Below are 24,858 nucleotides of genomic sequence, written 5' to 3' on the forward strand. Positions count from 1 at the left end.
ACGTGAAAATTTGACAGCAAAAACTTATAAAACTTGGCCACTTTTTCCCTATTTAATTACTATTATTAGTCCCACTAGAATTGGTAAGTTTTGTTTTTATTGGAAAGCATAATGGATGGTTGCTGCAGAAAAAGATGCATGTCAACGTTATTTCATATATATACTAGCATTTCTCTACACATGCTCTGCATGTATATGTATTTTTCTTTTCAGAAAAAAAAAATAATGGATGAAAACAGTTATTGCAGAGAGAGGCTAGTGGGAGAGAAAAGTGGAATTTGTGGGATTTATTTTATTTATTTTTTTAATAAAAAAATAATTTACAATTGTCATAATGACCCTTGTGATTTAATTAATTCTCAAAGTATTTTTATGTTTTAGGGTCATTTTTGTCAAAAATTTTGATTTTGGCTAACAAAGCATATTCTCTTAATAATAGTATATATATATATATATTAGAAACTGCTCACACCTTATGAATGTAAAGAAATTGACGGTTATGATTTATGAATCTACAAGTGTCTCGTTAGTTTTTAAAAAGTAAAAATCTTATTTCTCCATATGATTAATCAAGTTATTTAACATATAAAGTAAGACGTACAAGCTGCTAATCAAGACGACGAGCTATATATTAACGCGATGATCGAGATATATATAAAAATATATGTATGATGATCATGAACGGGAAATTTTGACAACATAAACTTATAAAACTTGGCCACTTTTTCCCTATTTACTATGATCAGTCCCACTTGAATTGATAAGTTTTGCTTTTATTGAAAAGCATAATCGATGGTTGCTGCAGCAAAAATGCAAGTTATACACACACACACTTGAAACTGCTCACACTCTATGAGTGTGGAGTGTGGAGAAGTTGGTGGTTATCGATCTAGAAGGTTTTACAAACTAATAAAATATAAAAAAAATTATTTAAATTTTGACTTTTTTGTCCTGACAATTAGATAGATATAGAAAGTTATTTAATATTTTGAGGATATAAAAGTGTAAAATTTCAATTTTGGTTAACAAAATCTTTTCTCTTAATAATAGTATATATATACACACACACACAAGGCTCTCCTAGTAAAGGATTATTTTTTTAACAATTTTAAGAGATCGCTTATTAGACCAACTTTTTTATCACTTATCTGCATCTCAACCATTCAATTTTTAGGTCTATATGAGCAATATCACTTATGCAAATTTTCAGCTAAATTAATAATCATTAAGGCATCCATAAGTGTGATTTACAATTATAAACATGAATTGTTCAGGTTAGATAGATTTGGTTCGTCCATTGATTTAATCTAGCTCGATACCTTAACGGTCATCAATTTGACTGAAAATTTGCAGAGGCGAATTTATGGAGTCATGAGAATTGAACGGTCGAGATGCCGATATGTGATCTAAAAGTGGGTCCCAAAAAAGATCCCTTAAGATGAACAAAAAAATGGATCCCTTAGTGTAGGGGTCATCATTTGGTCTTTCGGCCCTTCGGCCCTAAGCCCACCTCAAGCCGCTCGGCCCGGCCTTTGCAAATTTTTAGCCAAAATGATTATCATTAAGGTATCAAACTATATATATATATATATATATTTTTTAAACCCCACCCCATTCCCACCCTTGATGGGGCTCGAACTCCTGACCTCTTATATATGAGACCAAAGCCTTACCACCCCACCAAACACAGGTATCAAACTATATTGAATCAATGAACGAACTGAATCTGTTCAACATGAATCTTTCATGTTTAGAAACGTAAATCACGATTATGAATGTCTTAACATGTTTAGATTTCCCCATGAAATCCGAAATGGCTCTACAGAGCCGGCCACCTTAGCGGAAACTCTGCCAAAAATTTGACATAATCTACAATAAAAGTGGACTACCCAAACCTGTGACACACAAATGAATACTTCCACAATTTACCAACCACATTTTCTCCTCAAGGATTCAGCTCCGATCGAGTAATATAAAAGAAATCTTAAACACAATCTCTAATATCATCTTATCATTACAACTGAATTAGGCTATTAGAGCAATCTAGATCAAAGACTGAAGTACAGTACAAGTAGGTTAAACATATAACCTACAACGAAGATGGAAGTGGCTGACACTATGTCTTGACTCCTATGCACGCTCGATATCAACTAACTGGGCACAAAAAATGAAAATAAAAATAAAAACCCAGGGAAAAGCATTTAGAAAACTGTTAGAGTGAGTGGACGAAATATAAATAATTTTAAGAAAATAAAATAAAATAAAATTTAATGCTTTCCCAAATTTGTTTTCATATAAAACCAAGCATGCAATACGAGTTTCATGAAAATACTTTTAACTGTCCTCTGGTACTGATATCTCAAAACATACTGTAAATCATCTCATTAAATACGCGCATCTCAAAATCATTTCAAATTCTCACATGATAAAATAATCGATGACTAGAGGGTACTGCCGACTAGTCATCTCATGTCACCTAGAGGGTATTGTCGACCATGTGACTCATTAGAGGGTACTGCCGACCAGGTAATGCATGCATGCTTTGTATTCGGGCTAGGGTTTTTGCCCTAGGCCCATAGTATTAGTTAGATTTTCTTTCTATTATTTCTCTTTGTTTAGAGACCCTATGTTAGTAGCTTAGTCTATTTTCAATAATTCTCTATTTGTTAGGGAGCTATGCACTTTATGTGATTTAGCGAATCTTCTGGAGTCGTATCGAAAAAATATACTAATTTTTTTATGTATTTGATATCTAATGAGCGGACCTAGTTCTATATACTACTGTGGGTACTAACACATCTTCTTGTCTGTCTATAGATGACAGCAGAAGAGTATGTAATGGTCACTCTGACTTGAGATGCATGAATTATATATATTGCCGCCGTTATGGGTTTAATTTAACAAAAATAACAATAAAACCCTCAATCATAAATCTTTCTCTCACACGAATATATTCCCTTTTTTTTTTCTTTTTTTTTTTGGGGGTAACAAAACATATGTATATATTCACTTCACCTCAATGTCTACATTTTTCATTCTTTAGATTAACTTTGTTGTTGGACTCGGCCATCAAATTAAAATACCAAACTCATCTCAGGAATAATAGTTATTAGGGGTATTTGTGGCCCAAGTCTGTTATAGGCCAGACCCAGCCCCCAAAATGATGAGATGGCACGTGCCAACCTCCCTAACTAATTAGTCACTTTTGTACTACAACCGAATCAAAGAAACCACTGGCTGGCTTCACGTTTCGAGCTGAAACCATGGTGTCATTCCGCTTCCCCTTCTCGTTTTCTCAGCCCCCAAATCCCACTCCAGCCACCCCTTCATCCGCCACCTCACGTCCCTTCACCGCCGCCGTAACCCTCGCCGCCGGCGCTGCCGCATTCGCCGGAGTCGCGGCCGTCACGCACACTAACCCCACGAACCCATTTCTCCAGAACGCACTGAATTTCTTCCTCGCCGATCGCTCGCTGCCGCTTTGGGGCTCGCTGTCCCTGAACGACACTCCGGCCTCCGTCGTCGATTCCAAGACGGGGGTGTCGTTTCCGTCGGTGCTGGACGGGACTCGGCGACTTCTGGGAATTGGGTTGAGGAGAAAACGCGTGCTGGGGTTGAAGAACATCGATGTGTATGCATATGGTATCACATTTCTCTTCTCTCCCCTTTTAAATTTCGTTTCTTTTTCGCTTTGAAATTTTTCAAACTTGTATTGATTGGGTAATTAAGCTACACTATAATAATGCTTGCTTATTAGTTGTGTGTGTATAATGCATGTGATTTTCAGCCTGTATGATAACGATAACTATGTGCATAATCGGAAAATGTGAGTAGGAATGTGTAGACTAGTTGAGTAATGTAAGGGGTTAGTGGATTTTTGAAATGGATTGAACATTGTTGAATAGGTGTCATTTGGTGGTAATAGAGATTGATGCGCACTGCCTTTATAATCAGGTGATGATAAGAATTTGATACTCTCATTTTCACTGTTAATTAGACTGGGGCATTTTTCATCAACACATTTCGCATCAGCTCTGACACTGAAGATTGCCAATTATCTAGTACTGTTGCTTAAAATGAAGTGGCATGGAAAGTGCCACAGTGGTTTGGCCAGACACGTATGTGCTCCTTGTTTCACATTATTTGTTTCCTTGCATGCGTAATGATATTGTCCAACTTGTTTCTGCTATGCTTGAAAAGGCTTTTTGGCATAACTGTATTTCTTTTATATCTCTACGTTGTGCAGATGCATAGACTTTTTGATGGATTCCATTACAATGTGGTTGTGCTTAATGCTTATCTGCAGGTATTTATGCTGATGATATAGACGTAAAGAAATTACTCAGCAAAAAATATGGGAAATTGTCCCTTTCTGAACTCAAGCAAAACAAGGAGTATAATGATGTACTGCTGGAAACTGATATAGGTGTGACTGTTAGACTTCAAATAGTTTATGGCAAATTGAGCATCGGTTCTGTACGTAGTGCTTTTGAGGAGTCGGTAGGAACCAGACTTCAGAAGTTTGGGGGGTCAGATAATCAAGAATTGCTACAAAGGTATACCATTATCTTTGGTCATTATCTAACCTTATAGTTAAAATTAACAAACTTATGATCATTACATTTCAATTCAATTTCTAGTTTGAAATAACCCATGTACATAGCAGACTAAAAAAGAACAACTGTTGTGCCTGAGTGCCTAAAATCCCTTGGAAAAATAGTATCGAATAAGTGAGTAACAATATTATATGTGTGTGGAGGATATTCGACCTTCCAATACTGAAATTTCTATCTTCATTATTTGCATCAGTTTCTTGCCGGCTTGCAGTAATATTTCTCATATTTGTTGGATTTTGTTTTCTTGTTCTCTGTTTAGAAGCCATAGTTTATGACATGTCGCATCTTATAGTAAATTTCAGTAAAGTTATATCAAACTAATAGTTGAATTTATTGTAGATTCACTTCTCAATTCAAAGATGAAATTAAAATACCACGAGGATCTATAATAGATCTGTCAAGGGAACCGGGCTATGTACTTCGAACAACCAGTAAGATTTCCCTTTTCATTTAATGTATCATTTTCTTCACAATATATTACAACAAATGATTTTTTTTTCCCTCCCATTCTCTATTTTGATTTGCTGCAAGTGTTTGTTTTGAGTAGGTCACATCTACTGAATTAGATTTAGGAAACTTTTGGCAGGCTTTATACATTTCACTTATAAGATTACTACTAATCTTAACGTGTGTCAAATTTTTGCAGTTGACGGAAATGATGTAGGAAGCATCCAAAGCAAACTCCTGTGTAAATCGATTCTGGATTTGTATATAGGTGAGGAACCATTTGATAAACAAGCCAAAGAAGATGTCAAGCTCAATTTGGCCTCTGTCCTTCAGGAGTAGATGGGAGCCATTTAGAAGAGTCTGCACATTTTTATACTTTTTCTCCCGTTTCATGTTTAATCATACTTAATAAGCCTTGGAATATCAAAGTTCAATCTTAATAAACTAAATATCTCTATTTCGTCAGCTCCAATTACGTATTCAGCAGTATTGCAATCGTTGAAACCTTGCAAGCCACCAACAACTGAATTCTGACGTTAAACTATAGGGGCAAAGAGAATAGAGATTTAGGTTAGGGTCAAGTTCACTATTTCTTAATCAAGAGCTAGTGAATTCGGTGTTTTTCTCAAAATGCAGGTCCATTCAAACATGCTGTACAAAGTTACAAGGACTGGTAACATATACAATACCAGAAGCCAATGAACCTCAATAACGTCCACCTCCAGCATCATCTTTTTGCCTAAATTCTTAAGTGGTAGACTTCTTTATAGCTTGTTTGTTTTTCTTGCTGACTTACAATTGCCATGGTCCCCCCGCTCCATCCAAAAACAAAAGAGAAAATTGCTGATTCATATTTACAGAAAAAGAATGCATTGCTTCATAGTCAAAATCTTTATCATATATATATATACATCACGATCAGATTAGACCAATCAAATCTAAATTAGACCCCCCTATGAACCACCCAGAAGTTTTGAACAGCCTCCACTAGTTCATAAATTGACAAAATGTAAGCCTAAACCCCCTTGTCGTTTGGTCGTCCACTTTGTACTCACTTCTGCACTAGCTGCCAATTTACTTACCAAAACCCTCGTTGTCAAGTCGTCAGCAAACTAGGGTTAGTGAGTTGACCTTGTGGTACTGCTAAGGACGATTTAGGGCTTCCTCCAAAAGATAGAAGAGTCTGACCTTGTGAAGCTCTTCCTTGTTGTTGAAGAAAACTATTGACTGCTGAAGTTGTAATCGGAATTTGGGAAGTCAATGATCTTCCGGAGTTGTTAGGAGATTGGACAGAAGAATTGCACTGTACTAGAGCTTGTGAGAAGACAGGAGCGCTCTTTGGTGCTTTACTCTTAGCTGCCATAGCAGGTTGCTGCTGCTGAAGCTGAAACTGGTAGAGGTGCTGTTGATGAGAATTCGAGGTTGTGAAGTTGAGATTTGTTGCTGAATTATCAAAAACAAGGGTCTGCACTGTTGACCTCCCAGTAACAGCTTTTGACCCATCATGATCAGGATTGTCGGAAACGCTTCCAGTCTTCCTTTCGGATACATGGTGATGATGGTTTTGGTGTGCACCTTGGGTTGCTGGAAGGGTTTGATACATTGCTGGATTTTGTGACATGGATGAAAAGTTCAGGAGTTTACCTGTACCCTTATTTCCACTGATGGAGGCAAATGACATGCCAAAGACACCCTTTAAGTCCTGTTGTTGTGATTGCTCAATGTGATTTCCACTGCCACCACCACTAAATGTTACATAGGGCATCATGGTAAAGTTCATGGGTTGAAGTGGCACTGCAAAATTCTGCCCATAACCATAAACACTACGTTGCGCCTGAGAAGATGCAGTATTCCCCCCATTGATGTCACCCTCAGGCTTGCAAGGCTGAAGGGATTGTGGCACATACTGCTTTTGTGACTGCTGTGATTGCATACTGGTAAATTGTGTTTTCTGCGGTTGCTGAGACTCTAGTTGCCCGTGAAACAACGATGAATCGGTTGAAATTCCCGTGTTCTTTTGATGGATTGATCGGACTTGATGCTGCAACTGCGAGTGAGACTGTTGCTGATGAAGCTGAGAAGGGTGAAACATTTGATTTGAATAGAAAGGACCATTGTATGAAGGCACTGCCTGAGTAGAGTTTCCTCCTTGAAATGCCAGTGTTGTTCCTGAAGGAGTTGAAATGGGGAATGAGTACCCATTAATTGCTAAGTACGGACCTTCTTGGAATGTCATATTCGGGCTACTGAGGTTTGCTGCAGCTACTGTTGACAATGCTGAATGACTAAAATGTGATGCATTGTTTGTCAACTCTGTATATTTCAAAGGACCAGATGGATTACTGGTTGCTGCAGCTGATGCTTGATTTTGTTCCACAGAGAATTTGAAAGTAGGTCCATGCTACATTAGAATAAAGAGTGAAGCAATTTTAATACCATTCTCGGGGGAAGTTGGAAATCGATTAAGCAAATTGAACTAGAAGATAGATTGCACTCAATCCAAGAAACCGTAACACAGATGACAAAGCTTACCATTAGATTACCAGCAGAGGCCGGCTGTGATGGAGATTGTTGAGCCACAAGCTTCTTGCTTCTTGATGATTCTATGAATGCAGCCTCAGAACTTTGATCTTTTGATTCTTTTGCACTCTGACCTGAGACGCTTCCTAGACTAGGGTTTCCAACAACTATGTCTGGCTTGGTGCCACATAGAGGAGCAGAACCACCTGCTGCTGGCCAGAGATTGTTCATATTTGTAACCTTCTGGTGCAAGTATATGTTGCGAGCGATGTAATGGTGAGTTGCGCATCTAGTCTTAGCACATGATTGAGACAGAGATGAATTCCCGGGCTACATTTTACATTACAGCAAAATTAACACTTTCTGTTTCAAAGAAAATAAGATTTTTTTCGGCATGGCTAAAAGGCTGCAGTCTCAAACCTGTAATGTGGTGGCTGAAAGACCGCTTCGCCAGTCAGTTCTCTCCAGTTTAGGAATGATAGTCTTAGGTTGCTGTTGTAATTTAGTGCCACTATCTCGGTTTGGATTCTCATTTATCTTTTCCGTGATTACCTCTATCTTCTTGTCTTGCAGTGTTTCAAGCACAGCTTCCGCCACAAGTTTATCAGATGCTGAATCCTCCATAGGAGGAGGAGCCTGTTAAAAGAGGCATTCTTCAGCAAATCGGAGAGCATTATTTTATTCCAATGGAAATGTAATTTGGAAACTAATAACATGAATCTTTACCATGAGATCAAATTCAAACTTGTCCTCTCTCTTGCTTTTAAGCTCCGGTACCTCTAATGGCTTGGCTTCCTCCTTCTGCAACTCTACTGACCCGGATACATCTTCAGATTTCGGCTCCCAATTCGGCAAAGAAGTTTCCATTTTTGGCTTCTGGTCACTTTCTACTTCAACTGCTTCTGCATTAGAATTGTTCTCCTTGGAGACTTCATACCAAACAGAAAAAGAAAAATCATTAGATTCATATCTAAAACCAGAATTTGCCCCATAAAACTAGTATAACTATTACACCCACCATTTTTGAGCTCGGGATCAGAGACATGGCTGTTTTCCTGTTCCGAGATTGAAGTCTTAGAATCGTTTCTAATGCCATATCTATCTTTATCTTCCCGGTTTGACGGAGAGCTTTCAACACTATCACTATCCCTAGAGCTCTGAGATTGCTTCATCAACCCGAAAAGAACTTCGGCGATCTCAATCTCAATTTCCTCCTCTACAGTCCTAGAAGACGATTTCAACGATTTTGGAGGTCGATTCTTGACTCCAGTTGGTTTCTGCCATCAAAACAACAAACCTCAAAATCATCCCAAGCTTTCTATAACTTTTCAGAAGAAGAAATAAATACATAATTTCTTTCAAAACTAACCATCTTCTTCCTCGGTTCTACGCTCAGTTTCTGCAGATTCTGATCTTTCCCAACCCCATCATTTCCTGAAGAACTATTTTCACGCGACCGTTTTCCTGAAGCTGCAGAAAATTACAAGCTTACATATAAACGTTTTTTCTATTTACAGAAACAGAGGAAAACAGAGAGCTTCTACATTCGAATTCCGGTTGTTACCTGAACGAGCCTTCCTCGGAACTTGAACTCCGATCAACTTCAACGGCTGATCTTGCTTCGAGACTTTCACCACCATATGGTTTCTCCGGCGAGCCGATGATGATGACGACATCTGCGAAAGCACCATATTGTCTTCCACCTCCACCTTGCAATCTTCCTCATCCATGCGTTCATGGCTCTCTTCTCCTCTCCTACGCTTGTTACTCACTCTCTCACGGCGGCCGGAAAGTCCATCAGTTGCAGCAGCTGCCATGCTTGACCTTCTCGCTTCTCTCCCGACTCTCTCCATCACCTTCATATGCTCTGTTTCTGCTCTGTTTTTAATAGCTTTATAGTCATAAGAATACCATTTCATGCATAGAGAAACGTATTAAATCATTCTATTTCTCTATGCTATCAGAGTTTTATACCTGGATTCGATGTCTATGGTTTTAAAATTGGAATTGTTAAGTCGTTAATAGATTAGTTTTTGTATTCTTTTGGGGGGTGATCACTGATCATGGAGGCATTATTTTATTGAAGGAAGAAGGTGCAGATCAATGCAAACACTAGAATAATCTTCAGATAGAAAGAAAGATATAATAAAGTACAATCAATATCATCATCTAGAATAAGTATTCTATAATGGCTGCACACGTTAGTTTTTGTTTTAAGATTTATAAACTAGTTGGGAGCGAGTCTCTGTTCTTTTAATTAAAAATTAATAAAAGCATGCTTCTTTAGTGCTTTGGCTTTTCATTTTTTCAATACTTCTAGACTTCTAGTTGAGTATCAAACCCTGGGAAGGGAATCCATCCCACTTGCCCAATACGAGAAAGTTCATATCAAATTTTATTATTCCCTTTCATTTGTCTTTAAGAAAAAAGAATGAAACAAGCAGGCTTTTGTAGCTTTGTTTATGTTTATGAATAAACTAATGCTATAAAAAAAAAATTGTTCTGTTTAATAAAATAAAGTAAGCGCCTATCGTCGTCCTTACTTGTGAGATCCAGAAATGCTAATGAAGGCAATTGCTCGTCCGCATTGTGAATTTCTTAGCAGATCCAGGAATGTTTAGTTATGACAGCTATTCTCTTTCAATTTTATGTTCATTAACATGAGTTATTTAAAACAATTATAAAAAACATAAAGGTGTGAATTTCTTCCCATTTCATCTGAGAAATAAATTCCAAACTCTGCCACTAATTACGCTCAAATCCCTTGATGTTTTCCCTAATTGTTTCATGAGGATGAAGCCTAGCTACCTAAAAGTGATTATTGTAATTGACTTGAGCTTACTTTCACTTATATTTTAAACATATTCCAATATGCTTGTACAACTAAAACAACATTGTAAAAACTAGATTAATTAGTGCAGAAAGTATATTATAGTATTAGGACCAAGACAGGCTCAGCCATCCTGATCCTATGGTGGCACTTAATCAATTAAATAAAACCTCAAGAACACTAATCAATTAGTTTTTTTATCCAAGTGCAAGTTGTAACTTGTTTTCATCGACAATAGTCATTTTTTTTTTTTTTCTGGTGGACGGAACTGCATGTCAAGGTGGCAAGCACTTTGATGCTCCACATATTCAAAGGAATTCCCAGAAAATATACTAACTAACTATTACTTAATTTAATACATAATTAATTATTAATTGGGTCGATAACCATTTCCAGACTCCCAGTACAGTCGTGGAGGTCACCATGGTCAATGAAAATTATAATTTTAAAGTTCAAAAATTTATAAACATTGAGTTTTTAGTAAAGAATTTATGGTGGTGTTAGAGGTTAGATGAGGAGATGTATTATACTATTATTTGTTTTTCTGAGCTGAGATCGGGAGCTCGGGACAAATATTCAAAGTTCAAACTCAAATGTTAGGTCTCTGACTTTCTTCTTTCAATGTAACTTGCAATTGTAACCTGTCTTTGTTAATGGCATTCTGGAAAGATAACCCACATAAAGATGAAAGAGACAAAATGTAGCTCATCTTCCTTTGTCTTGTCATACCCAATTACCTACATAAGTTGTTCATGAGCTGACTCACAACAAAAAGAAGAAAATGTGTGTGTGTTTTTTTTTTTTCTTTGTCTTGTTCTACTACAGTTCGACATTTCAAGCACTTACGACAGCCTTATTTAGAACTTCAACAAGAAGTTTGATTCTTCCCTTGAATCATTGGTGTTCATAGGGTCGAGCTAGTCTCTCTTTTATCTCATTTAGAGATCTCTCTGGTTTGGTGATGTGCTGTTCGGCCTTTCAGCTCTATTTAAGGGCATGTTCTTGATATGTTTTTTGGGTCTCCCCCTTGTGCTTTCTTCGATTTCTTCTCATGTCATTTGGGTCGATCAGTCTTAGGGGTCGTCGTTCATCTTGGATGGGTTATGCAACGATTGCTCAATTGCTTCTTATCGATTTGGACACTATGTGAAGCGGATCGGGTTTGTGGCTTGCTATTTAGGTTTATCTAGATTGTGGTATGGCTGACCTTGTTACAATTCTCGGTGGTGATCTTTGCAAGTGTCTACCGGCCACTACATTGATAGTTTTGACATCGAGTACCGACATCAAAAATTCATTGACTTTGGGATTAAACACAATTTTGATTGGTTGTCCCATTTAGGCTTAATCAGGCCTAACTTAGCTAAGTCACTATTTCTTATGTGGTCATAAAACATGGTTGTTCTACGACGAAACTGTTATCAACTCAATTAATCTAAACTTTTATATTAATTACATTAGAGAATAACTGACGTTATTTATATAATATCTGAGTGAGACTCTAATGAGGACTTTAAAATGAGAATTTTTAAATCAGCAAGTCGATGATATATGTGTTTGTACTATTAATATTTCAACTGAAATTGAGACTACTCATCCAACTGTTAATTTTAAAATACTCACTAGAGTCTCTCCCTATAATATCTCTTATAGTACTGTCCCACCAAAAATTAAATATCATAAAAAAGTTTTAATCCTTTTCTTTGGAAGTTTCTAAGAAATTGAATGTAGAAAAGCACCGTGGGATAGGGCCAAGGACCTTTTCATTTTGGGCCAAAGACATTGTGTAGGGTAGGGTACCGCATTGTTTTCATAAGAAAAAAGTGTGACAACGGCCATGGAGGAATGACATATGAAGGATCCTAGATGAGCCATGTCCTAGATAAGACTAGATATTTTTCAATGAAAAATGCAAGGCAAGTCTAATTGGAGAATATATCACACTCCATTTGAAATCCAATGTATTCACCTGAAAATGCATCAGGTTCCATTTCTTCATGGATATTATTCTTAGGAATGGAAGATATCATCCTGAGGTCATATCACCCATATGAATATACAAATGGAATTTCTCTAGAAGCAGAATCAGTGCAGTAGACTCTGCAGAATTTTCAGATAGATTTATATACTTCGAACAACAAAATCGAGCTTGCAGCATGCTTGCTTTTGATGAAAATGTACATCTTCTTGAAAGAAGAAAAGAAAATGGACTCCTTTGTCTAATACTCACAAATCATACCAGAGAGTTCATTTGATCCGGTGCACACTTCAAATTGAAAGCCATAAAATTGAACATGGCTCAATTGTTTTTTTGTTTTTGTTTTTTTACCTTGAAATAAAATGTGTGGTTCATTCAAAAGGTATTTTCATGAAGTGGGTATAAACAACATTGCAAGTTATCAACACAAAAGAGGGGAACTATAAAAGTTCGAAAACTGAAGCTCAACCATTTACATTGGTGCATGAACATAAACAAACCCTAAACCTTCAGCAATTCCTGAAACACAATTGTAGACAAATTTATATGTTAAATTTCAAGAAAAGCACCCAAGGAAGTAGATTAAAACTAGAACCAGCATATAAAATTAGTACGGTGCAGGTAACGCAGACATTAACAAAAGTAGAAAATAGTCAAATAGAGGTAGTACCTTCTCTTTCTGTTTGGATATGGTATCAAGCTTCTTCACATACTCATCTGTCCATTTCTGCACAAACAATGCAGACAGTCATTTTCAGAAATTCTTTTAAATTCAATCCAAGTTGAATGGTGCTAATTTTAGACAGTATTTATTCTGCAGTAACCTTTGAAATGAATATCCAGCCACTCAAAAAACAAGAAGTAGGTGCCTCAAATTTTGGAAGAAATTTCCAAGAAACTAATCAGTAGTTGGCTTCATTAAGCTCAGATAAACCACAATATCTAGTTATGATGGTGTAGATAATCAAACTATACAAAAGCTTTAAGTTACCTGCAAATCACTTGAAAAGTCCTTGAGAGTATCCTCAGAGAGCTTCTTTTCCTAAAGAACAAAAATTGATGTCAACAAGGAATGTAATGTAAAAGTAAAATGGGCCAGGGAAAAAGAAAAGAACAAGAGGGGCAGGACAAGAGCAATATGAGAGTGAAAATGAAAGATAAAGGGTTGCAATGAATGGGTTTAAAATTCAAACCTTCTGAAGTTTTTCATAAGCTTTTAAAGTATCCCTTCTTATGTTCCTCAATGCTACCTATAACAATTGAAAAGTAGGCATTTCAAAAAAGTAAGATCAATTACTTAACAGTGTGAATGCATACATGCCCAATGGTTGAATTTTCAAAGTGCATTAGGTGCTCTGAGTTTTTATTTCAATTGGTCCAATGATGAGACATTGAGACCTCACCAGGAACAACTGAAGGAAGGGAAAGGTAGGTGGGGATGGGATTAGCTTATTAGCATAACAATTTGGGGGATCTGGTTAAGCAGATGTACTGTACAGCTAAAGTCCCGAAAAAATAAATAATGATAAATCCACAACAAAGGGATAGATTTTTCTCCAAGTATCAGTCAAAAATGCTACCGTACCTTCCCTTCTTCAGCTTGTTTTGATACAACTTTAGTCAATTCCTGCATTAAAAAAAAAACAGAGAGAGAAAAGGTAGTGTACATATTAGAGAACATGTTTGATTATTATGCATCATGACAAATTAGAATATTTTGGTATCTTCAATGTATCAGAAATTTTCAGAATTGAGCATCTTGATTATAACAGTTGTCATTGTATTACCAAGAATGAATCTATGATATTTAATTCAAATTCCACATAACTTGTATCAAGGATATAACTTTCGTCAAATTCCAATGAACGAGCACACTAAAGGAAGATCATAGATGAGAAAATACCTTCCGTCTATCTGATGTGAGTTGAGGCAGGGTCAGCCGTATCACTTCTCCATCATTATTTGGAGTCATGCCAAGATCAGAGGCAACTATGGCCTTCTCAATAGACTTTAAGCTGAAAAAAGGGGATATGCCTATCAGAAAGAAAGATTACTAAGGGGAAAAAATCCAGTTAGTGCCAAATACACTCCCGCAATAGCAGACACCATCTCCTGACAGCTCAGAACATTAAGGTCACTGGAGACATCTTTTGTTTAATTGTTGTTCTAAAATGCACTTACAGCAGTAGTGAGAAAATTTTAAACCCGCCCTTATCAGTGAAATATAGCTAGCTAGCTAGTGTTACGTTGTGCCCTCCCTCCTTTCATGTGGGAAGAGTAAGTAAATAAGTAGCGACTAGCATAGCAGATGTGTATTACTTGAGTGTGAAAGCAGCATGATGCACTGATCTTCTACCTTCCCTACTAGGTTAATGCCTTTAGCTTATGAAATACCTGGATTTATCGTATGGCGAAATCAATAGGGAAGTTCCATCAGGAGAACTAATTTGAGCAAGGCTCTTCAAGCCAACTGGACTTCCATAATAGTCAACCTAGAAAAGTATACCTCTTTAAGAAAAAAGAAAAGGTCGAAATTGAATGAATTGTGAAACCCCTACATTAATTCTTACCTCAATCTTGTCCAGCATGGCTGGGCTTGCCCTCCCTGTCCTAATAGAATTGAAATTGGATCGTACCGTTTCAATAGTCTTTTCCATCCTGCCTTTCTGAAATATAACAGACATTTTTCAATACAAATGTGCTCTTCCTGACTCCATCAGAAAAAACTCAAAGAGCCTTAAATACATTTTTACCCAAACACACACAATACATCTTATTCTGCAAGACCACATAGAAAAACTTACAGCATCTTTTTCGATCACAGACTTCTCCGCTTCTATTTCTTCAATAGTAGCTGCCCTTACCGTTCCAGCTCTGGATATTTAATCAAAATAAATATCAGAAAGCGAATCAGTCTACACACAACCACTAACTCGGAGAAATTACATTAACCATAGTGGCAACTCTACACACCCCAAATCCCCATTGCATTTCAGACAATAGAATCATCTGAGTACATGACTGTCACATGCTAAACCAACATATGCATTTATAACCCAATTTCAAGTCCATTACAACATCAACAACAATTCAAACAGCCGAGAGAACAATTCTGCGGCAATAAAAACTTGCCTCTTTTGCAACAATTGCTTCTTCACAACAATGGGATTGCCAGAAAACTTAGCAGCGCCTCCCGGAGGTGTCACATAACTAGCAGCTGAGCTCCATGAGCACACATTAACAGTACTGGGCTGGCATTTCTTCCAAGCCCGTGCACCGCCATAAGAATCTGTAAAAAAAAATGAAATTGTACAGAGTATCTGAAACAACAACACCCACCAATCCAAAACGAAGCCACAAAAACGAGTACAACACAGGGTCCCTCAGAGATTGAACCAATAGCATAAAAATCATTACTTTCAAGCATAGGAATGAACAAACTCTACAGAATGGTTAAATGGGTTATGCACCTCGAATGGAGAGGAGGGCTTTGGGAGGGTTTAGCTTGGGTTGGAGGATGGACCGTGCAGGAGTCGCAGGAGAGAAATGGGACGCCATGAAAGGCGAAGACTTGAGCTATTCTGGGTGGAAGCTTAAGTAGTGAGTGACTCTGTTAGAAGCGGAAGGCAGAGGAGGCTATGGTCTCAGTGAGGGGTCAAGGAAGACGAAAAAGAGAGTGCGCAGCAGAGTGGATAAGAATTTGGTTCTGCATCATTTTTCATTGGGTTGGGTTGGTTTGTTTGTTTCTTGGAATGGGCCGAGTCCATAACAGTAGATAGATATCCGGGTCCGGAATTATGAGGTGAAAAGAAAACATTTTGATGCTAGAAATAGTTTTGCCAAAACACACACTATTTATATGGAATGCATTTTTTATCACAACGACTTTCTATAAATTTCTATCATCTCACTTGTTGTTTATTATTTTCACACTAAATTTGTTCACTCCTCTCTCTCTCTCTCTCTCTCTCTCTCTCTCTCTCTCTCTCTCTCTCTCTCTCTCTCTCTCTCTCTCTCTCTCTCTCTCTCTCTCTCTCTCTCTGTTGATGTTGTTCAATACAATGGTTTTATACTTTTATGTGGTTTGTGTTTTAGTGTTGTATACAAAAATTGGGACTCTAATCTAATGTGTGAGATGTCAAATGCTTTGCTGATTACGACGAAAGATTATAACGGAAGACTTTCATAATGGCAATAGCGTAAACAATGAATTATTTATCTAGGTTTGAACGACAATGTAACACCCCATCCACTCCTGATGTCAGTGAAACTTGAACTCATGACTTCCACGGTGTTAGTTAGGCTAGCTAACCAACATGTCACGACCCACCGATACAATTTTAATAATCTTAATAAAGAGTCATACTCATTACATATTATAATTCAGTGCAAAAAAAAAAAAAAAAATGATTCTAGTTAGACCTCCAAATTTGATATTTTGACCTCCATTTTTTTTTTCAACTCTTATTAGACTTTAATAACTCATATGAAAAGACAAATAAGGACAAAGAGAGAAAAAATAAATAAATACTTTTCTTACCTCTCTCATTAAATAAGTTACCTAAAATAATTAAGTAAAAATAATTAATTTCTATACATGGCTCCCTCATTTAATACAAAAATAAATTCAAATAAATCTAATTTGAAATTTCCTTAAACTAAATTCTTTGAATATTTTGGTATATATAGTTATTACTAATTAAGATCTAAGGTCAACTCCTTTTAAGTAGATTTAATCAATATATTATATATTATTATTATTTATTGCAGAACTAAAGTCTTTTTCAAAACCATTCATATTGAAAAAAAACAAAAACAAAAACTATGATTTGGTCCATCTTCATAATTGTCTACTTGTTCGGCCCCTCAAAGAATCAATTTTTGGTTCCACCACGGGATGGAAGTACACAAAAAATGTAGGCTCCCTTACAAAATTCTTTGTGGTTAAATTGATAGAGATAAAAAAAAAACAACAAATTGTTGAAGATACAAATTTAATTGTTCAAGGGTGTTTTGGTAAAATTAAGGAGGTATACTTAATTAGCTTTTTAAGTATTCAAAAAAGTGAATTTGAGGTTTAATGAGTAAGAGAGGTTCAAATATCAAATTTGGAGGTCCAAACGGTAGGATTTGAAAAGAGGGTGGCTCAAACCTTGATTGGGGTATAAACAAAATAGTTGTAGTACATAAAGAAAAAGTCCCCAATAAAGACAAGCGGAAACAAAAATACTATCTATTAATTTATTTATTTATTTTTGAATAGGAATTGATTGCATTAGTAATCAAGCCATCAAAGCAGGTCAGAGTTTAACAGAACTTACAAACAGACTCCCGGGACAAACCGGATAACCTATCCAAGCCACAACTAGACCCATTAAAATCTCTAGGACGCTCGCTGAACAGCAAGCCTAAACTATGCAAGAATAATCTCGCTCTCTAAGGAACAAATATTCATCTAGTCTAATATGCCAATCAAGCAATTGTGGTACAAATATCAACTAGAAACATCTTAGAAAAACTTATAGAAATTACCCCTACATCAAAAGGCTTGAGTCCAGAATGTCTAAAGCCTAGATAACTTAAGAAAACGCTACTCCCTTCCCCGTAGGGTTGGAACCAATATCATCTTCAGCCTCCTTAGTAACCAACAACCTCAGCATCAGGTCGCTTCTCGACCTCTTCTTGAAGGTTTGCAGCATATAGCCCCCATTTTCATATTTGAGCCAAATAGGTCCAGTTCCTGCCTTCGGCCCACAAACAGCATCCCTAGGCCCAGTCAACTCCAGCTCATAAACCTTCGGCCCAGCAACCAGCCCGGTCAAACTCGCGACCAAACCTAGTCCGAAACTAAGGTTGCCCGTCGATTTTTCCGAGACTTCTTCTTGTCCAGAACCTTCTGCCGCACTGACCTCCAGCATCCGACCGGTCTCAGCCATCGGCCCAGTCACCGTCGGCCCTTGAGAGACCCACCTCGGTCCACCTGTTGCCTCCACAAAGCGTGGCACACCTGCATCCCCATTGCTTGGGCCGAGGACGTCCCAGCCCGACACCACCGAAGGCACCGACACTACTACAGAAATTGAAACAGACGACGGGCAAAAACTGTCGTCTGATATGGAGGCTGACCGTCGTATATCGAGGCGCCGTCTGATGAATGTCGATTGTAGGGAACCGTCGTGTGAAGGGATCGGCAGCATGTCGGCAACATCCTGGCAGCCTGTCGACAGCATTAGCTGTTGTGTGACTGTTCTTCAAACAACGGGCGACTTTAGAAACTGTTGTGTGATTGCGATTCAGATGTCGCTTTATTTTACGGCCGTTGTGTAAGTTTTATTCACACAATGCTCTTTACAAAGCATCCGTTATCTGTTTTGAGTTCAGGCCACAGTTGTTATTTTGTGTCCGTTGTGTGACTTTCATTCAGACGACAGTTTTTCAAAGTATCCATTATCTATTTTATATTCAAACGACAGTTTTTATTTTTGGGTCATTGTGAATATTGTGCACATACGACAGTTTTTTTGTGGTTATTGTTGTCCTAATAGAATGATTCAATGCATTGTATATGCTGAAAGTGAAATAAAAAATGATCCAATTAACAGTAGCTGATCAATATATAGAAGAAATTATTATAATCCACATCATGCACCAAAATAAATTGTGCAAAGGTAATCTTTCATCTACAAAAGGAGTACATCTAATACTACTCTCCTAGCAATATACATCCAGAAATTTACTTAGGGAGTCTAGCTTTGCTGCTCTCATGGCCTCATTGGAGTCTAGCTTTGGAAGCTCCCAAGCACTAATTCTACAGATTGCGAGTAACACCTTGATCCTCTGAGATATCCATAACCCAACGTCTTTTAGTAGCTTGTTTCCTGAAGCATCTTGCTGGTTCATGGATTACAAGCTCTCTGAAAGAAGATCCTGTCCTGCTCCCTCAGCAATCACAATAACCATATGTCCATTTTCTGAGTCGTTCTTCAATGAACTCAAAAAGTCCACCTCGTCCTTCAAGAAATAAGGGGGAATCTGGAATCAAACAACAGTCCACATTGCGACTGGCAAGTGTGGCATGCATAGCTATGAAACCTGCAACATGAATTCCAGTTTAAGATGAAAGCTGTATATTGAATAGGGTTTAAACTATTGATTCAGCAACCTCATTCAGTATCTATGGGCAAAGATATATATTGAATAAACAATTATATTCAATGGATCTGCTTTCACAAATTAACAAGGATACAAGAAGGAAAGGAACTCCCAAAACCCTCGACACATCGCAAAAAAGCATCCTCTTTACAGACCCAACAAACCAAATCCATGTAATTCCAAACATTTTCACAACTGATTATCATGTTAGTAAGTAAGGTGTGTACTCACTATCAATTCCATAAACATTCTGCCAGAAATCAATGCTTTCACTTTATCTATCAACATGTGTGATAGGTGCTATGTACAACTGCAAGCATTCAACAACAAAATCAGCATGACAGAACCAAATTCATTTAGCATCTAATGTTGTACAAAAATATATTGACGAAGCTGCATACTCTAGTTGATAATCCACAAGTTAACGACATATGAGGTTGAAATGATTGTCAATTCAATGACATTAAAGCAGCAACCGTGTATAGATCATCTCATAACTAAAGATGTACTGTCACAACAATCGAAAGACCAAAGAGATAAAGAAAATTACCATTGCATTTGAAGGAAGTATAACACCTCCAGGTTTTAGCTAGCGATCTCTCGCTGTAATGACACTTCCAACCTCTGTGTTGAAAAGTAAGCATGTCAACAAAATAACTTTGAACCATATATGCCCATGTATATAATTTAGAGGCACAATTATAAACTAGCAGTAATTATACAATCCAATAACCAACATCTTAAAAATATAATTTGCAAAACTTTTGATAGCTACCTCATACAGAAGCATGTATCCCATCCACTCTGAAATTATAACATCAACCTCCTCATCAATATCAACATCCTGCAGAACTAAAAATGTCAGCTTAATTTCCTCTGTTTACAGATCCTGAAATTTCATGACAGTTGTGTTACAATAATAACAAGCAGCTTTTAAATGTCAGTGAGAGCCAAGACAAGAATATTTCAACCAGCTGGGCAGAGTCGTTACTGTTGGGCCAGCAGAGAGATGGACTTTAGTAACAATTGCCCAAGTACCTCTTGGAAGGATACATAACTGTTAATGCAACTCGAAGTACAAGGAAACATGGAAACTAGCAGCTACATGATATCCTAATACACACACATGTTTCATTGAAAGGAAAAAAGGAGAAACTAAACCAAATGCATCATATAAATTGGCTGAATTTTAAGTATTCATCCACTGAAAGTAGTATAAGTCCGAAAGCAAGTCACTATGATTAATATACGACCCTCTTTAATGGTCGTTTTGACTGGAACCCCTAGTACAGCTGCTCTAAATAAACATGAATATATTTTTTTTTTTCAAGCCATTAGTAACTTATCTTTCAAAATATGGTTACAGTTTTTCATGTTCATGCATCGATCACGTTCCTGCATGGTTACAGTTTTTCAGCTTATGAAAGAGGGCTGGTCTTCAGGAGGATCGATCACGTGGAAGCAAAATATGATCAGTTTTTCCCGTGACTCAGCCGCCACACCCATGCTTTCGTATGAATGAAATCAGAAAAGTTGTTTTACCAAAAATTAAGCTATTTTACTTAACACCAAACTCTACTCAAATTACTAATCAACAAACTAATTTGTTGAGTTTAGAGCTAAGAGAGGTACAGTAGACGTTAGTAGCTCCCAACTCATAGAGTCGTGTTCCATCGGTTATTAAAAACTACTGTAATTTTTTAAATATCTTCAATGATTTGCTTGAAATTTATACTAAAGACCTTTGCTACTTAAATTAGATGTTATATATATAATCTGATCAAATCCAAAATGGCTCTTCAACTAGCTAGTCATGTGGTGGCTTTATTCAAATCAATATTATGAGGTTGAGGTCAAGTTGATCAAGAAATTTTAGCTTGAAGTTGAAAGAGATATATAGTTGAAAGAGATGTGGTTGATTGAAGAACTACTTAACTGGCCTTGGCCTTTGTTTAAAGTGATAACGAGCTTTGGGGTACTATTGGTGGAGGATTCATCAGTTCTAAATCTGATCAAATGAAGAAAAGGACTTCGATGTCTATAGATAAATCTTACCCCAAAAGAGATTCATTTGTTTTTAGTATCTAATTTGACCCTAAGAATATAAATATAGGCATGGCTCTATATCTTACAAGTAGCGTGGTACCTATTTTTGAGCTATATTCCAAGTTGAAATTGACTTTGTTCAATCAACCATGAGGTACATGTCACATATAGTTTGGTTCGGGCAAAAATAGCTATGGAGCTGGTCACAGCGACCAGCTCAACTAGGTTTCTTCTGTTTCACAAGTTCGTGACTGGATTTTTGGTTGACTGCCTCTCTGGTTTGACATGAAGTAATTAACCCAATATCTGGGTTAAAATTAGGATAACCTAAACTAAATTAGAGTAACCTAAACTCAACCCCATTGAGTATGAGTTTCACTTATGTTAAGGTTTTCTTTTGGGGTTTTCCGGGGACATTTAGAACAAAGGAGGGCGACTTCATGAGGGGGATCATCCCAGTGAATCATTTTATGAATACAAAAGATGCATAAGTCCTGAGGAATTTTATAACCCAGCTGCTAGTATAAACCTTCAGACAAATCAACAAACCTGAACAACTAGAATCGTGCCTTGTACAACCCTCACGCAACTCTTTGATTCCAACCCCATCAAAATTTATGCATATGCAGCTTTTTCATTCCTAGCTTAGCTAAAACCAGTTAATCAGACTCTTTGATTCAGATCAATCCAAACATGTGTAAATCCTTTACTTTACCTCTACATAACAGTAACAACTAGCTCTTAGGAGTTGGAGAAGAATAAAATTCTGTGTTTGTGTGCCCGAACTGCTAGCCCAGTATTATAATAGCTCATACGGTGTCTTACCAGTTAAGAACAACAACTCAGATGATGAAATCAAATATTCAAATCTGCTTCTCATTATCATCACCGCATATGTATATACATAAACAAAAATTTAAGCAACCCAGAAGATAATTAAACAGAATCAACATGGAGGAACAGAATCAAGCATATTCACAGATTATTAAAAAGCCGAAAGCTTAGCCCATGATAATTACACCAAAAAGATCAAAACTTGATAGGACCCAACTGAAAACAAGACGTAATAATCAAAACCTAGTTACAGAATTGAAGAGAATCAACCAAAGAGGAGGGCTTTGTTTTTGGGTCTGTCAATCGACGGTGAGACGAGTCAAGATAGAGGGAGGCGCTAGCTGTCGAGAGAGGGTTTTGCTATTTTGTTATGTTTTTTGCTCGAAGTACGTGTTAGGGTTTCAGCTAGATTTGTGAGGCCCTAATGCCCTATCAATTTGGAAAAGGACTCACACAACAGATCTGTTGTGTAAGAACGTGGTCTGAATGAAGCCATTTAAATTTGGGGGTTGTATCCTATTAATTGGACTTCCCTCTTTCGGGAGTTGGAGAAAAATTGTGGTGTGGGAAATCTCCCTCCTTCAGCCAAACATACTGATCACACCACAGTTTTGTTATTTTTCGTCGTCTGATTAATACATGTTGGGGGGAAAGTTGGGGTTTCAGATGGGATTTGGCACTACCTACATGGTGGGAAAGTTGCCGCTCAAATTTTTAAGCATCACACAACGGTTTTTTCCTTAAACGTCGTCTGAACTAATTCACAAGTCCATATCAGACGACAAATTTTGTAAAAACGACGTCTGAAAACATAAAAATCAATCAGACGACGGAAAATTATGATACGTCGTGTGAGAGGCGTCGTCTGATTGAATTTTTGTAGTAGTGCGAGCCACGCTGCCACCGCCCCCAAATATGCAGGCGTCGACACCAACGTCGCCGCTCCACCCCAATCCTCAATGCCACGGTCGCAACATCACCCTCAGTTGAGAATAGCTTCAACCAGTGTCACGCCCCTGATTTTTAACACAAATAAAAATCGATATATAACCCTATAATTATACATGCGTGATCGTTCAGTCATCAATACAAAATACATGGAGACATCTTCCCTTATACAACATACATATTGATGCCCTGAACCCACTATATCAATATTGACCCGCCCACAGAGTCATATATTACATAAGCTTACGAATTAAATTGTCAACAACAAGATAAAACCTAAATACTCCTCAGAGTTAACTACACAACGGAAGTCCTTATCAACAGTAAAGTCACAAAAATGGCTTCCTACCGTCAAGCTGCAAGGATGCCGCTTCCGCTTCAACCACAATTTCCCTTACCTGCAGGATTAACCTCTACATAATTCCATTGAATAGTGCACCAGGTTGCCACACAACGAACCCGGTAAGCTTATGAAGCTCGTATGAGTAAACTCAAAACCACAAAGCAAAACACATTTCTTAAGTCACCTCAACCTAAACACGATATACACATAGCTCACACCTACGGCCATCAATTCCATAATCTTCCATATCGTGCCTACATAAGTCAACTGGTGACTACAGCCTCATGCTTAGATTCTCAACTAGCGTCCCATTACACAAATTCAATCAAACAAGACTTCCTCAAGCAATGTTTGATGTCATTCTAACGCCCTACGGCGAATCCCAAACCACGCTCATTCCCTCCCCACTAGGAGCATTTGTCATCAACATGACATCAAAGGTGAAAATCAACAATGCACCTTCCTATCCTCACCACAGAGTACAATTCGTCACCACTATGGCTCTTAAGGTAAATCAAACCATCAATTAATACAATCAAGAAGAAACAAGGCAATCACATTCCAAAACAAGCAACACAATTCATGGTAACCCCTGCATATAATTTAGTTCAGGAGGTCACACTAGTCAAACAATTCAAATCATAGTAATCATCGTAACCTCACACTCTTACATTCGTAGGTAACCCCGGCCATCACAGCAGTCTTCTCGATTATTGTTAACTTAATAACAATTCAGCTCCGCCACCGAGTAGTCATCACACTGATCATCGCACAGATTCCACCGATCATCACGCAGATAGCCATCATCCTACTGATCATCACACAGATTCCGCGGGTCATCACACATCCTACTGATCATCACACAGATTCCGCGGTTCATCACACATCCTATTGATCATCACACAGATTCCTGAGGATCATCACACAGATAGCAATTGTCCAGCTGATCATCACACAGATATCAATAGTCCAGCTGATCATCACGCAGATATCAATAGTCCAGCTGATCATCACACAGATTTCGCCGGTCATCACACAGATATCACATGGCAATCATCACAAAGATTCGTCACACTGATTCAACGATTCATTACACAAATATTCCTACACAAGCTTCACATGACAATCATCACAAAGATTCATC

General features: G+C 37.5%; 3 protein-coding genes and 1 long non-coding RNA gene across 5 annotated transcripts; 1 reads left to right on the forward strand and 3 right to left on the reverse strand.

The window, feature by feature from the left end:
* The first annotated feature begins 3,214 nt into the window (after positions 1 to 3,214).
* Positions 3,215 to 5,542, forward strand: LOC133738180 (fatty-acid-binding protein 1). The gene is made up of 4 exons (XM_062165641.1): positions 3,215 to 3,642; positions 4,307 to 4,556; positions 4,956 to 5,047; positions 5,263 to 5,542. The coding sequence occupies exons 1-4, from the start codon at positions 3,264 to 3,266 to the stop codon at positions 5,400 to 5,402; spliced, it is 861 nt and encodes a 286-aa protein (XP_062021625.1). The 5' UTR covers positions 3,215 to 3,263; the 3' UTR covers positions 5,403 to 5,542.
* Positions 5,543 to 5,888: 346 nt separating this feature from the next.
* On the reverse strand, positions 5,889 to 9,843 carry LOC133738179 (protein TIME FOR COFFEE). 2 transcript variants are annotated; one of them, XM_062165639.1, is made up of 8 exons: positions 9,558 to 9,843; positions 9,148 to 9,461; positions 8,953 to 9,053; positions 8,602 to 8,860; positions 8,310 to 8,512; positions 8,004 to 8,219; positions 7,596 to 7,913; positions 5,889 to 7,464 (listed from the first exon to the last, which is right to left on the reverse strand). In XM_062165639.1, the coding sequence occupies exons 2-8, from the start codon at positions 9,443 to 9,445 to the stop codon at positions 6,160 to 6,162; spliced, it is 2,700 nt and encodes an 899-aa protein (XP_062021623.1). In that variant the 5' UTR covers positions 9,446 to 9,461; positions 9,558 to 9,843; the 3' UTR covers positions 5,889 to 6,159. The 2 variants fall into 2 exon arrangements, with proteins under 2 accessions (XP_062021623.1, XP_062021622.1); XM_062165638.1 differs by having other exon boundaries at positions 9,148 to 9,843.
* Positions 9,844 to 12,686: 2,843 nt separating this feature from the next.
* LOC133738555 (ribosome-recycling factor, chloroplastic) lies at positions 12,687 to 16,083 on the reverse strand. The gene is made up of 11 exons (XM_062166115.1): positions 15,862 to 16,083; positions 15,524 to 15,680; positions 15,196 to 15,265; positions 14,962 to 15,057; positions 14,786 to 14,883; positions 14,295 to 14,406; positions 13,977 to 14,018; positions 13,585 to 13,641; positions 13,383 to 13,433; positions 13,062 to 13,118; positions 12,687 to 12,910 (listed from the first exon to the last, which is right to left on the reverse strand). The coding sequence occupies exons 1-11, from the start codon at positions 15,947 to 15,949 to the stop codon at positions 12,893 to 12,895; spliced, it is 846 nt and encodes a 281-aa protein (XP_062022099.1). The 5' UTR covers positions 15,950 to 16,083; the 3' UTR covers positions 12,687 to 12,892.
* A 2,948-nt stretch (positions 16,084 to 19,031) lies between these two features.
* Positions 19,032 to 20,404, reverse strand: LOC133741043 (uncharacterized). The gene is made up of 4 exons (XR_009861568.1): positions 20,319 to 20,404; positions 20,094 to 20,167; positions 19,775 to 19,853; positions 19,032 to 19,483 (listed from the first exon to the last, which is right to left on the reverse strand). It is a non-coding gene; the product is annotated as an uncharacterized LOC133741043 (long non-coding RNA).
* Between the last annotated feature and the right edge of the window lie 4,454 nt (positions 20,405 to 24,858).

Source organism: Rosa rugosa, chromosome 3, assembly GCF_958449725.1.
Source record: "Rosa rugosa chromosome 3, drRosRugo1.1, whole genome shotgun sequence".
Classification (NCBI taxonomy): Eukaryota; Viridiplantae; Streptophyta; class Magnoliopsida; order Rosales; family Rosaceae; genus Rosa; species Rosa rugosa.

Coding starts and splice junctions, on each gene's coding strand:
- LOC133738179 (XM_062165638.1), bottom strand. CDS start 9,502: ATGAAATGGTATTCTTATGACTATAAAGCTATTAAAAACAGAGCAGAA. Junction 9,054..9,147: donor TCCGAGGAAGGCTCGTTCAG/GTAACAACCGGA, acceptor AATTTTCTGCAG/CTTCAGGAAAACGGTCGCGT. Junction 7,465..7,595: donor CCTCTGCTGGTAATCTAATG/GTAAGCTTTGTC, acceptor ATTCTAATGTAG/CATGGACCTACTTTCAAATT.
- LOC133738555 (XM_062166115.1), bottom strand. CDS start 15,949: ATGGCGTCCCATTTCTCTCCTGCGACTCCTGCACGGTCCATCCTCCAA. Junction 14,884..14,961: donor CCATGCTGGACAAGATTGAG/GTAAGAATTAAT, acceptor ATACTTTTCTAG/GTTGACTATTATGGAAGTCC. Junction 13,434..13,584: donor CTTATGAAAAACTTCAGAAG/GTTTGAATTTTA, acceptor TTTGTTCTTTAG/GAAAAGAAGCTCTCTGAGGA.
- LOC133738180 (XM_062165641.1), top strand. CDS start 3,264: ATGGTGTCATTCCGCTTCCCCTTCTCGTTTTCTCAGCCCCCAAATCCC. Junction 3,643..4,306: donor CATCGATGTGTATGCATATG/GTATCACATTTC, acceptor GCTTATCTGCAG/GTATTTATGCTGATGATATA. Junction 5,048..5,262: donor CTATGTACTTCGAACAACCA/GTAAGATTTCCC, acceptor AAATTTTTGCAG/TTGACGGAAATGATGTAGGA.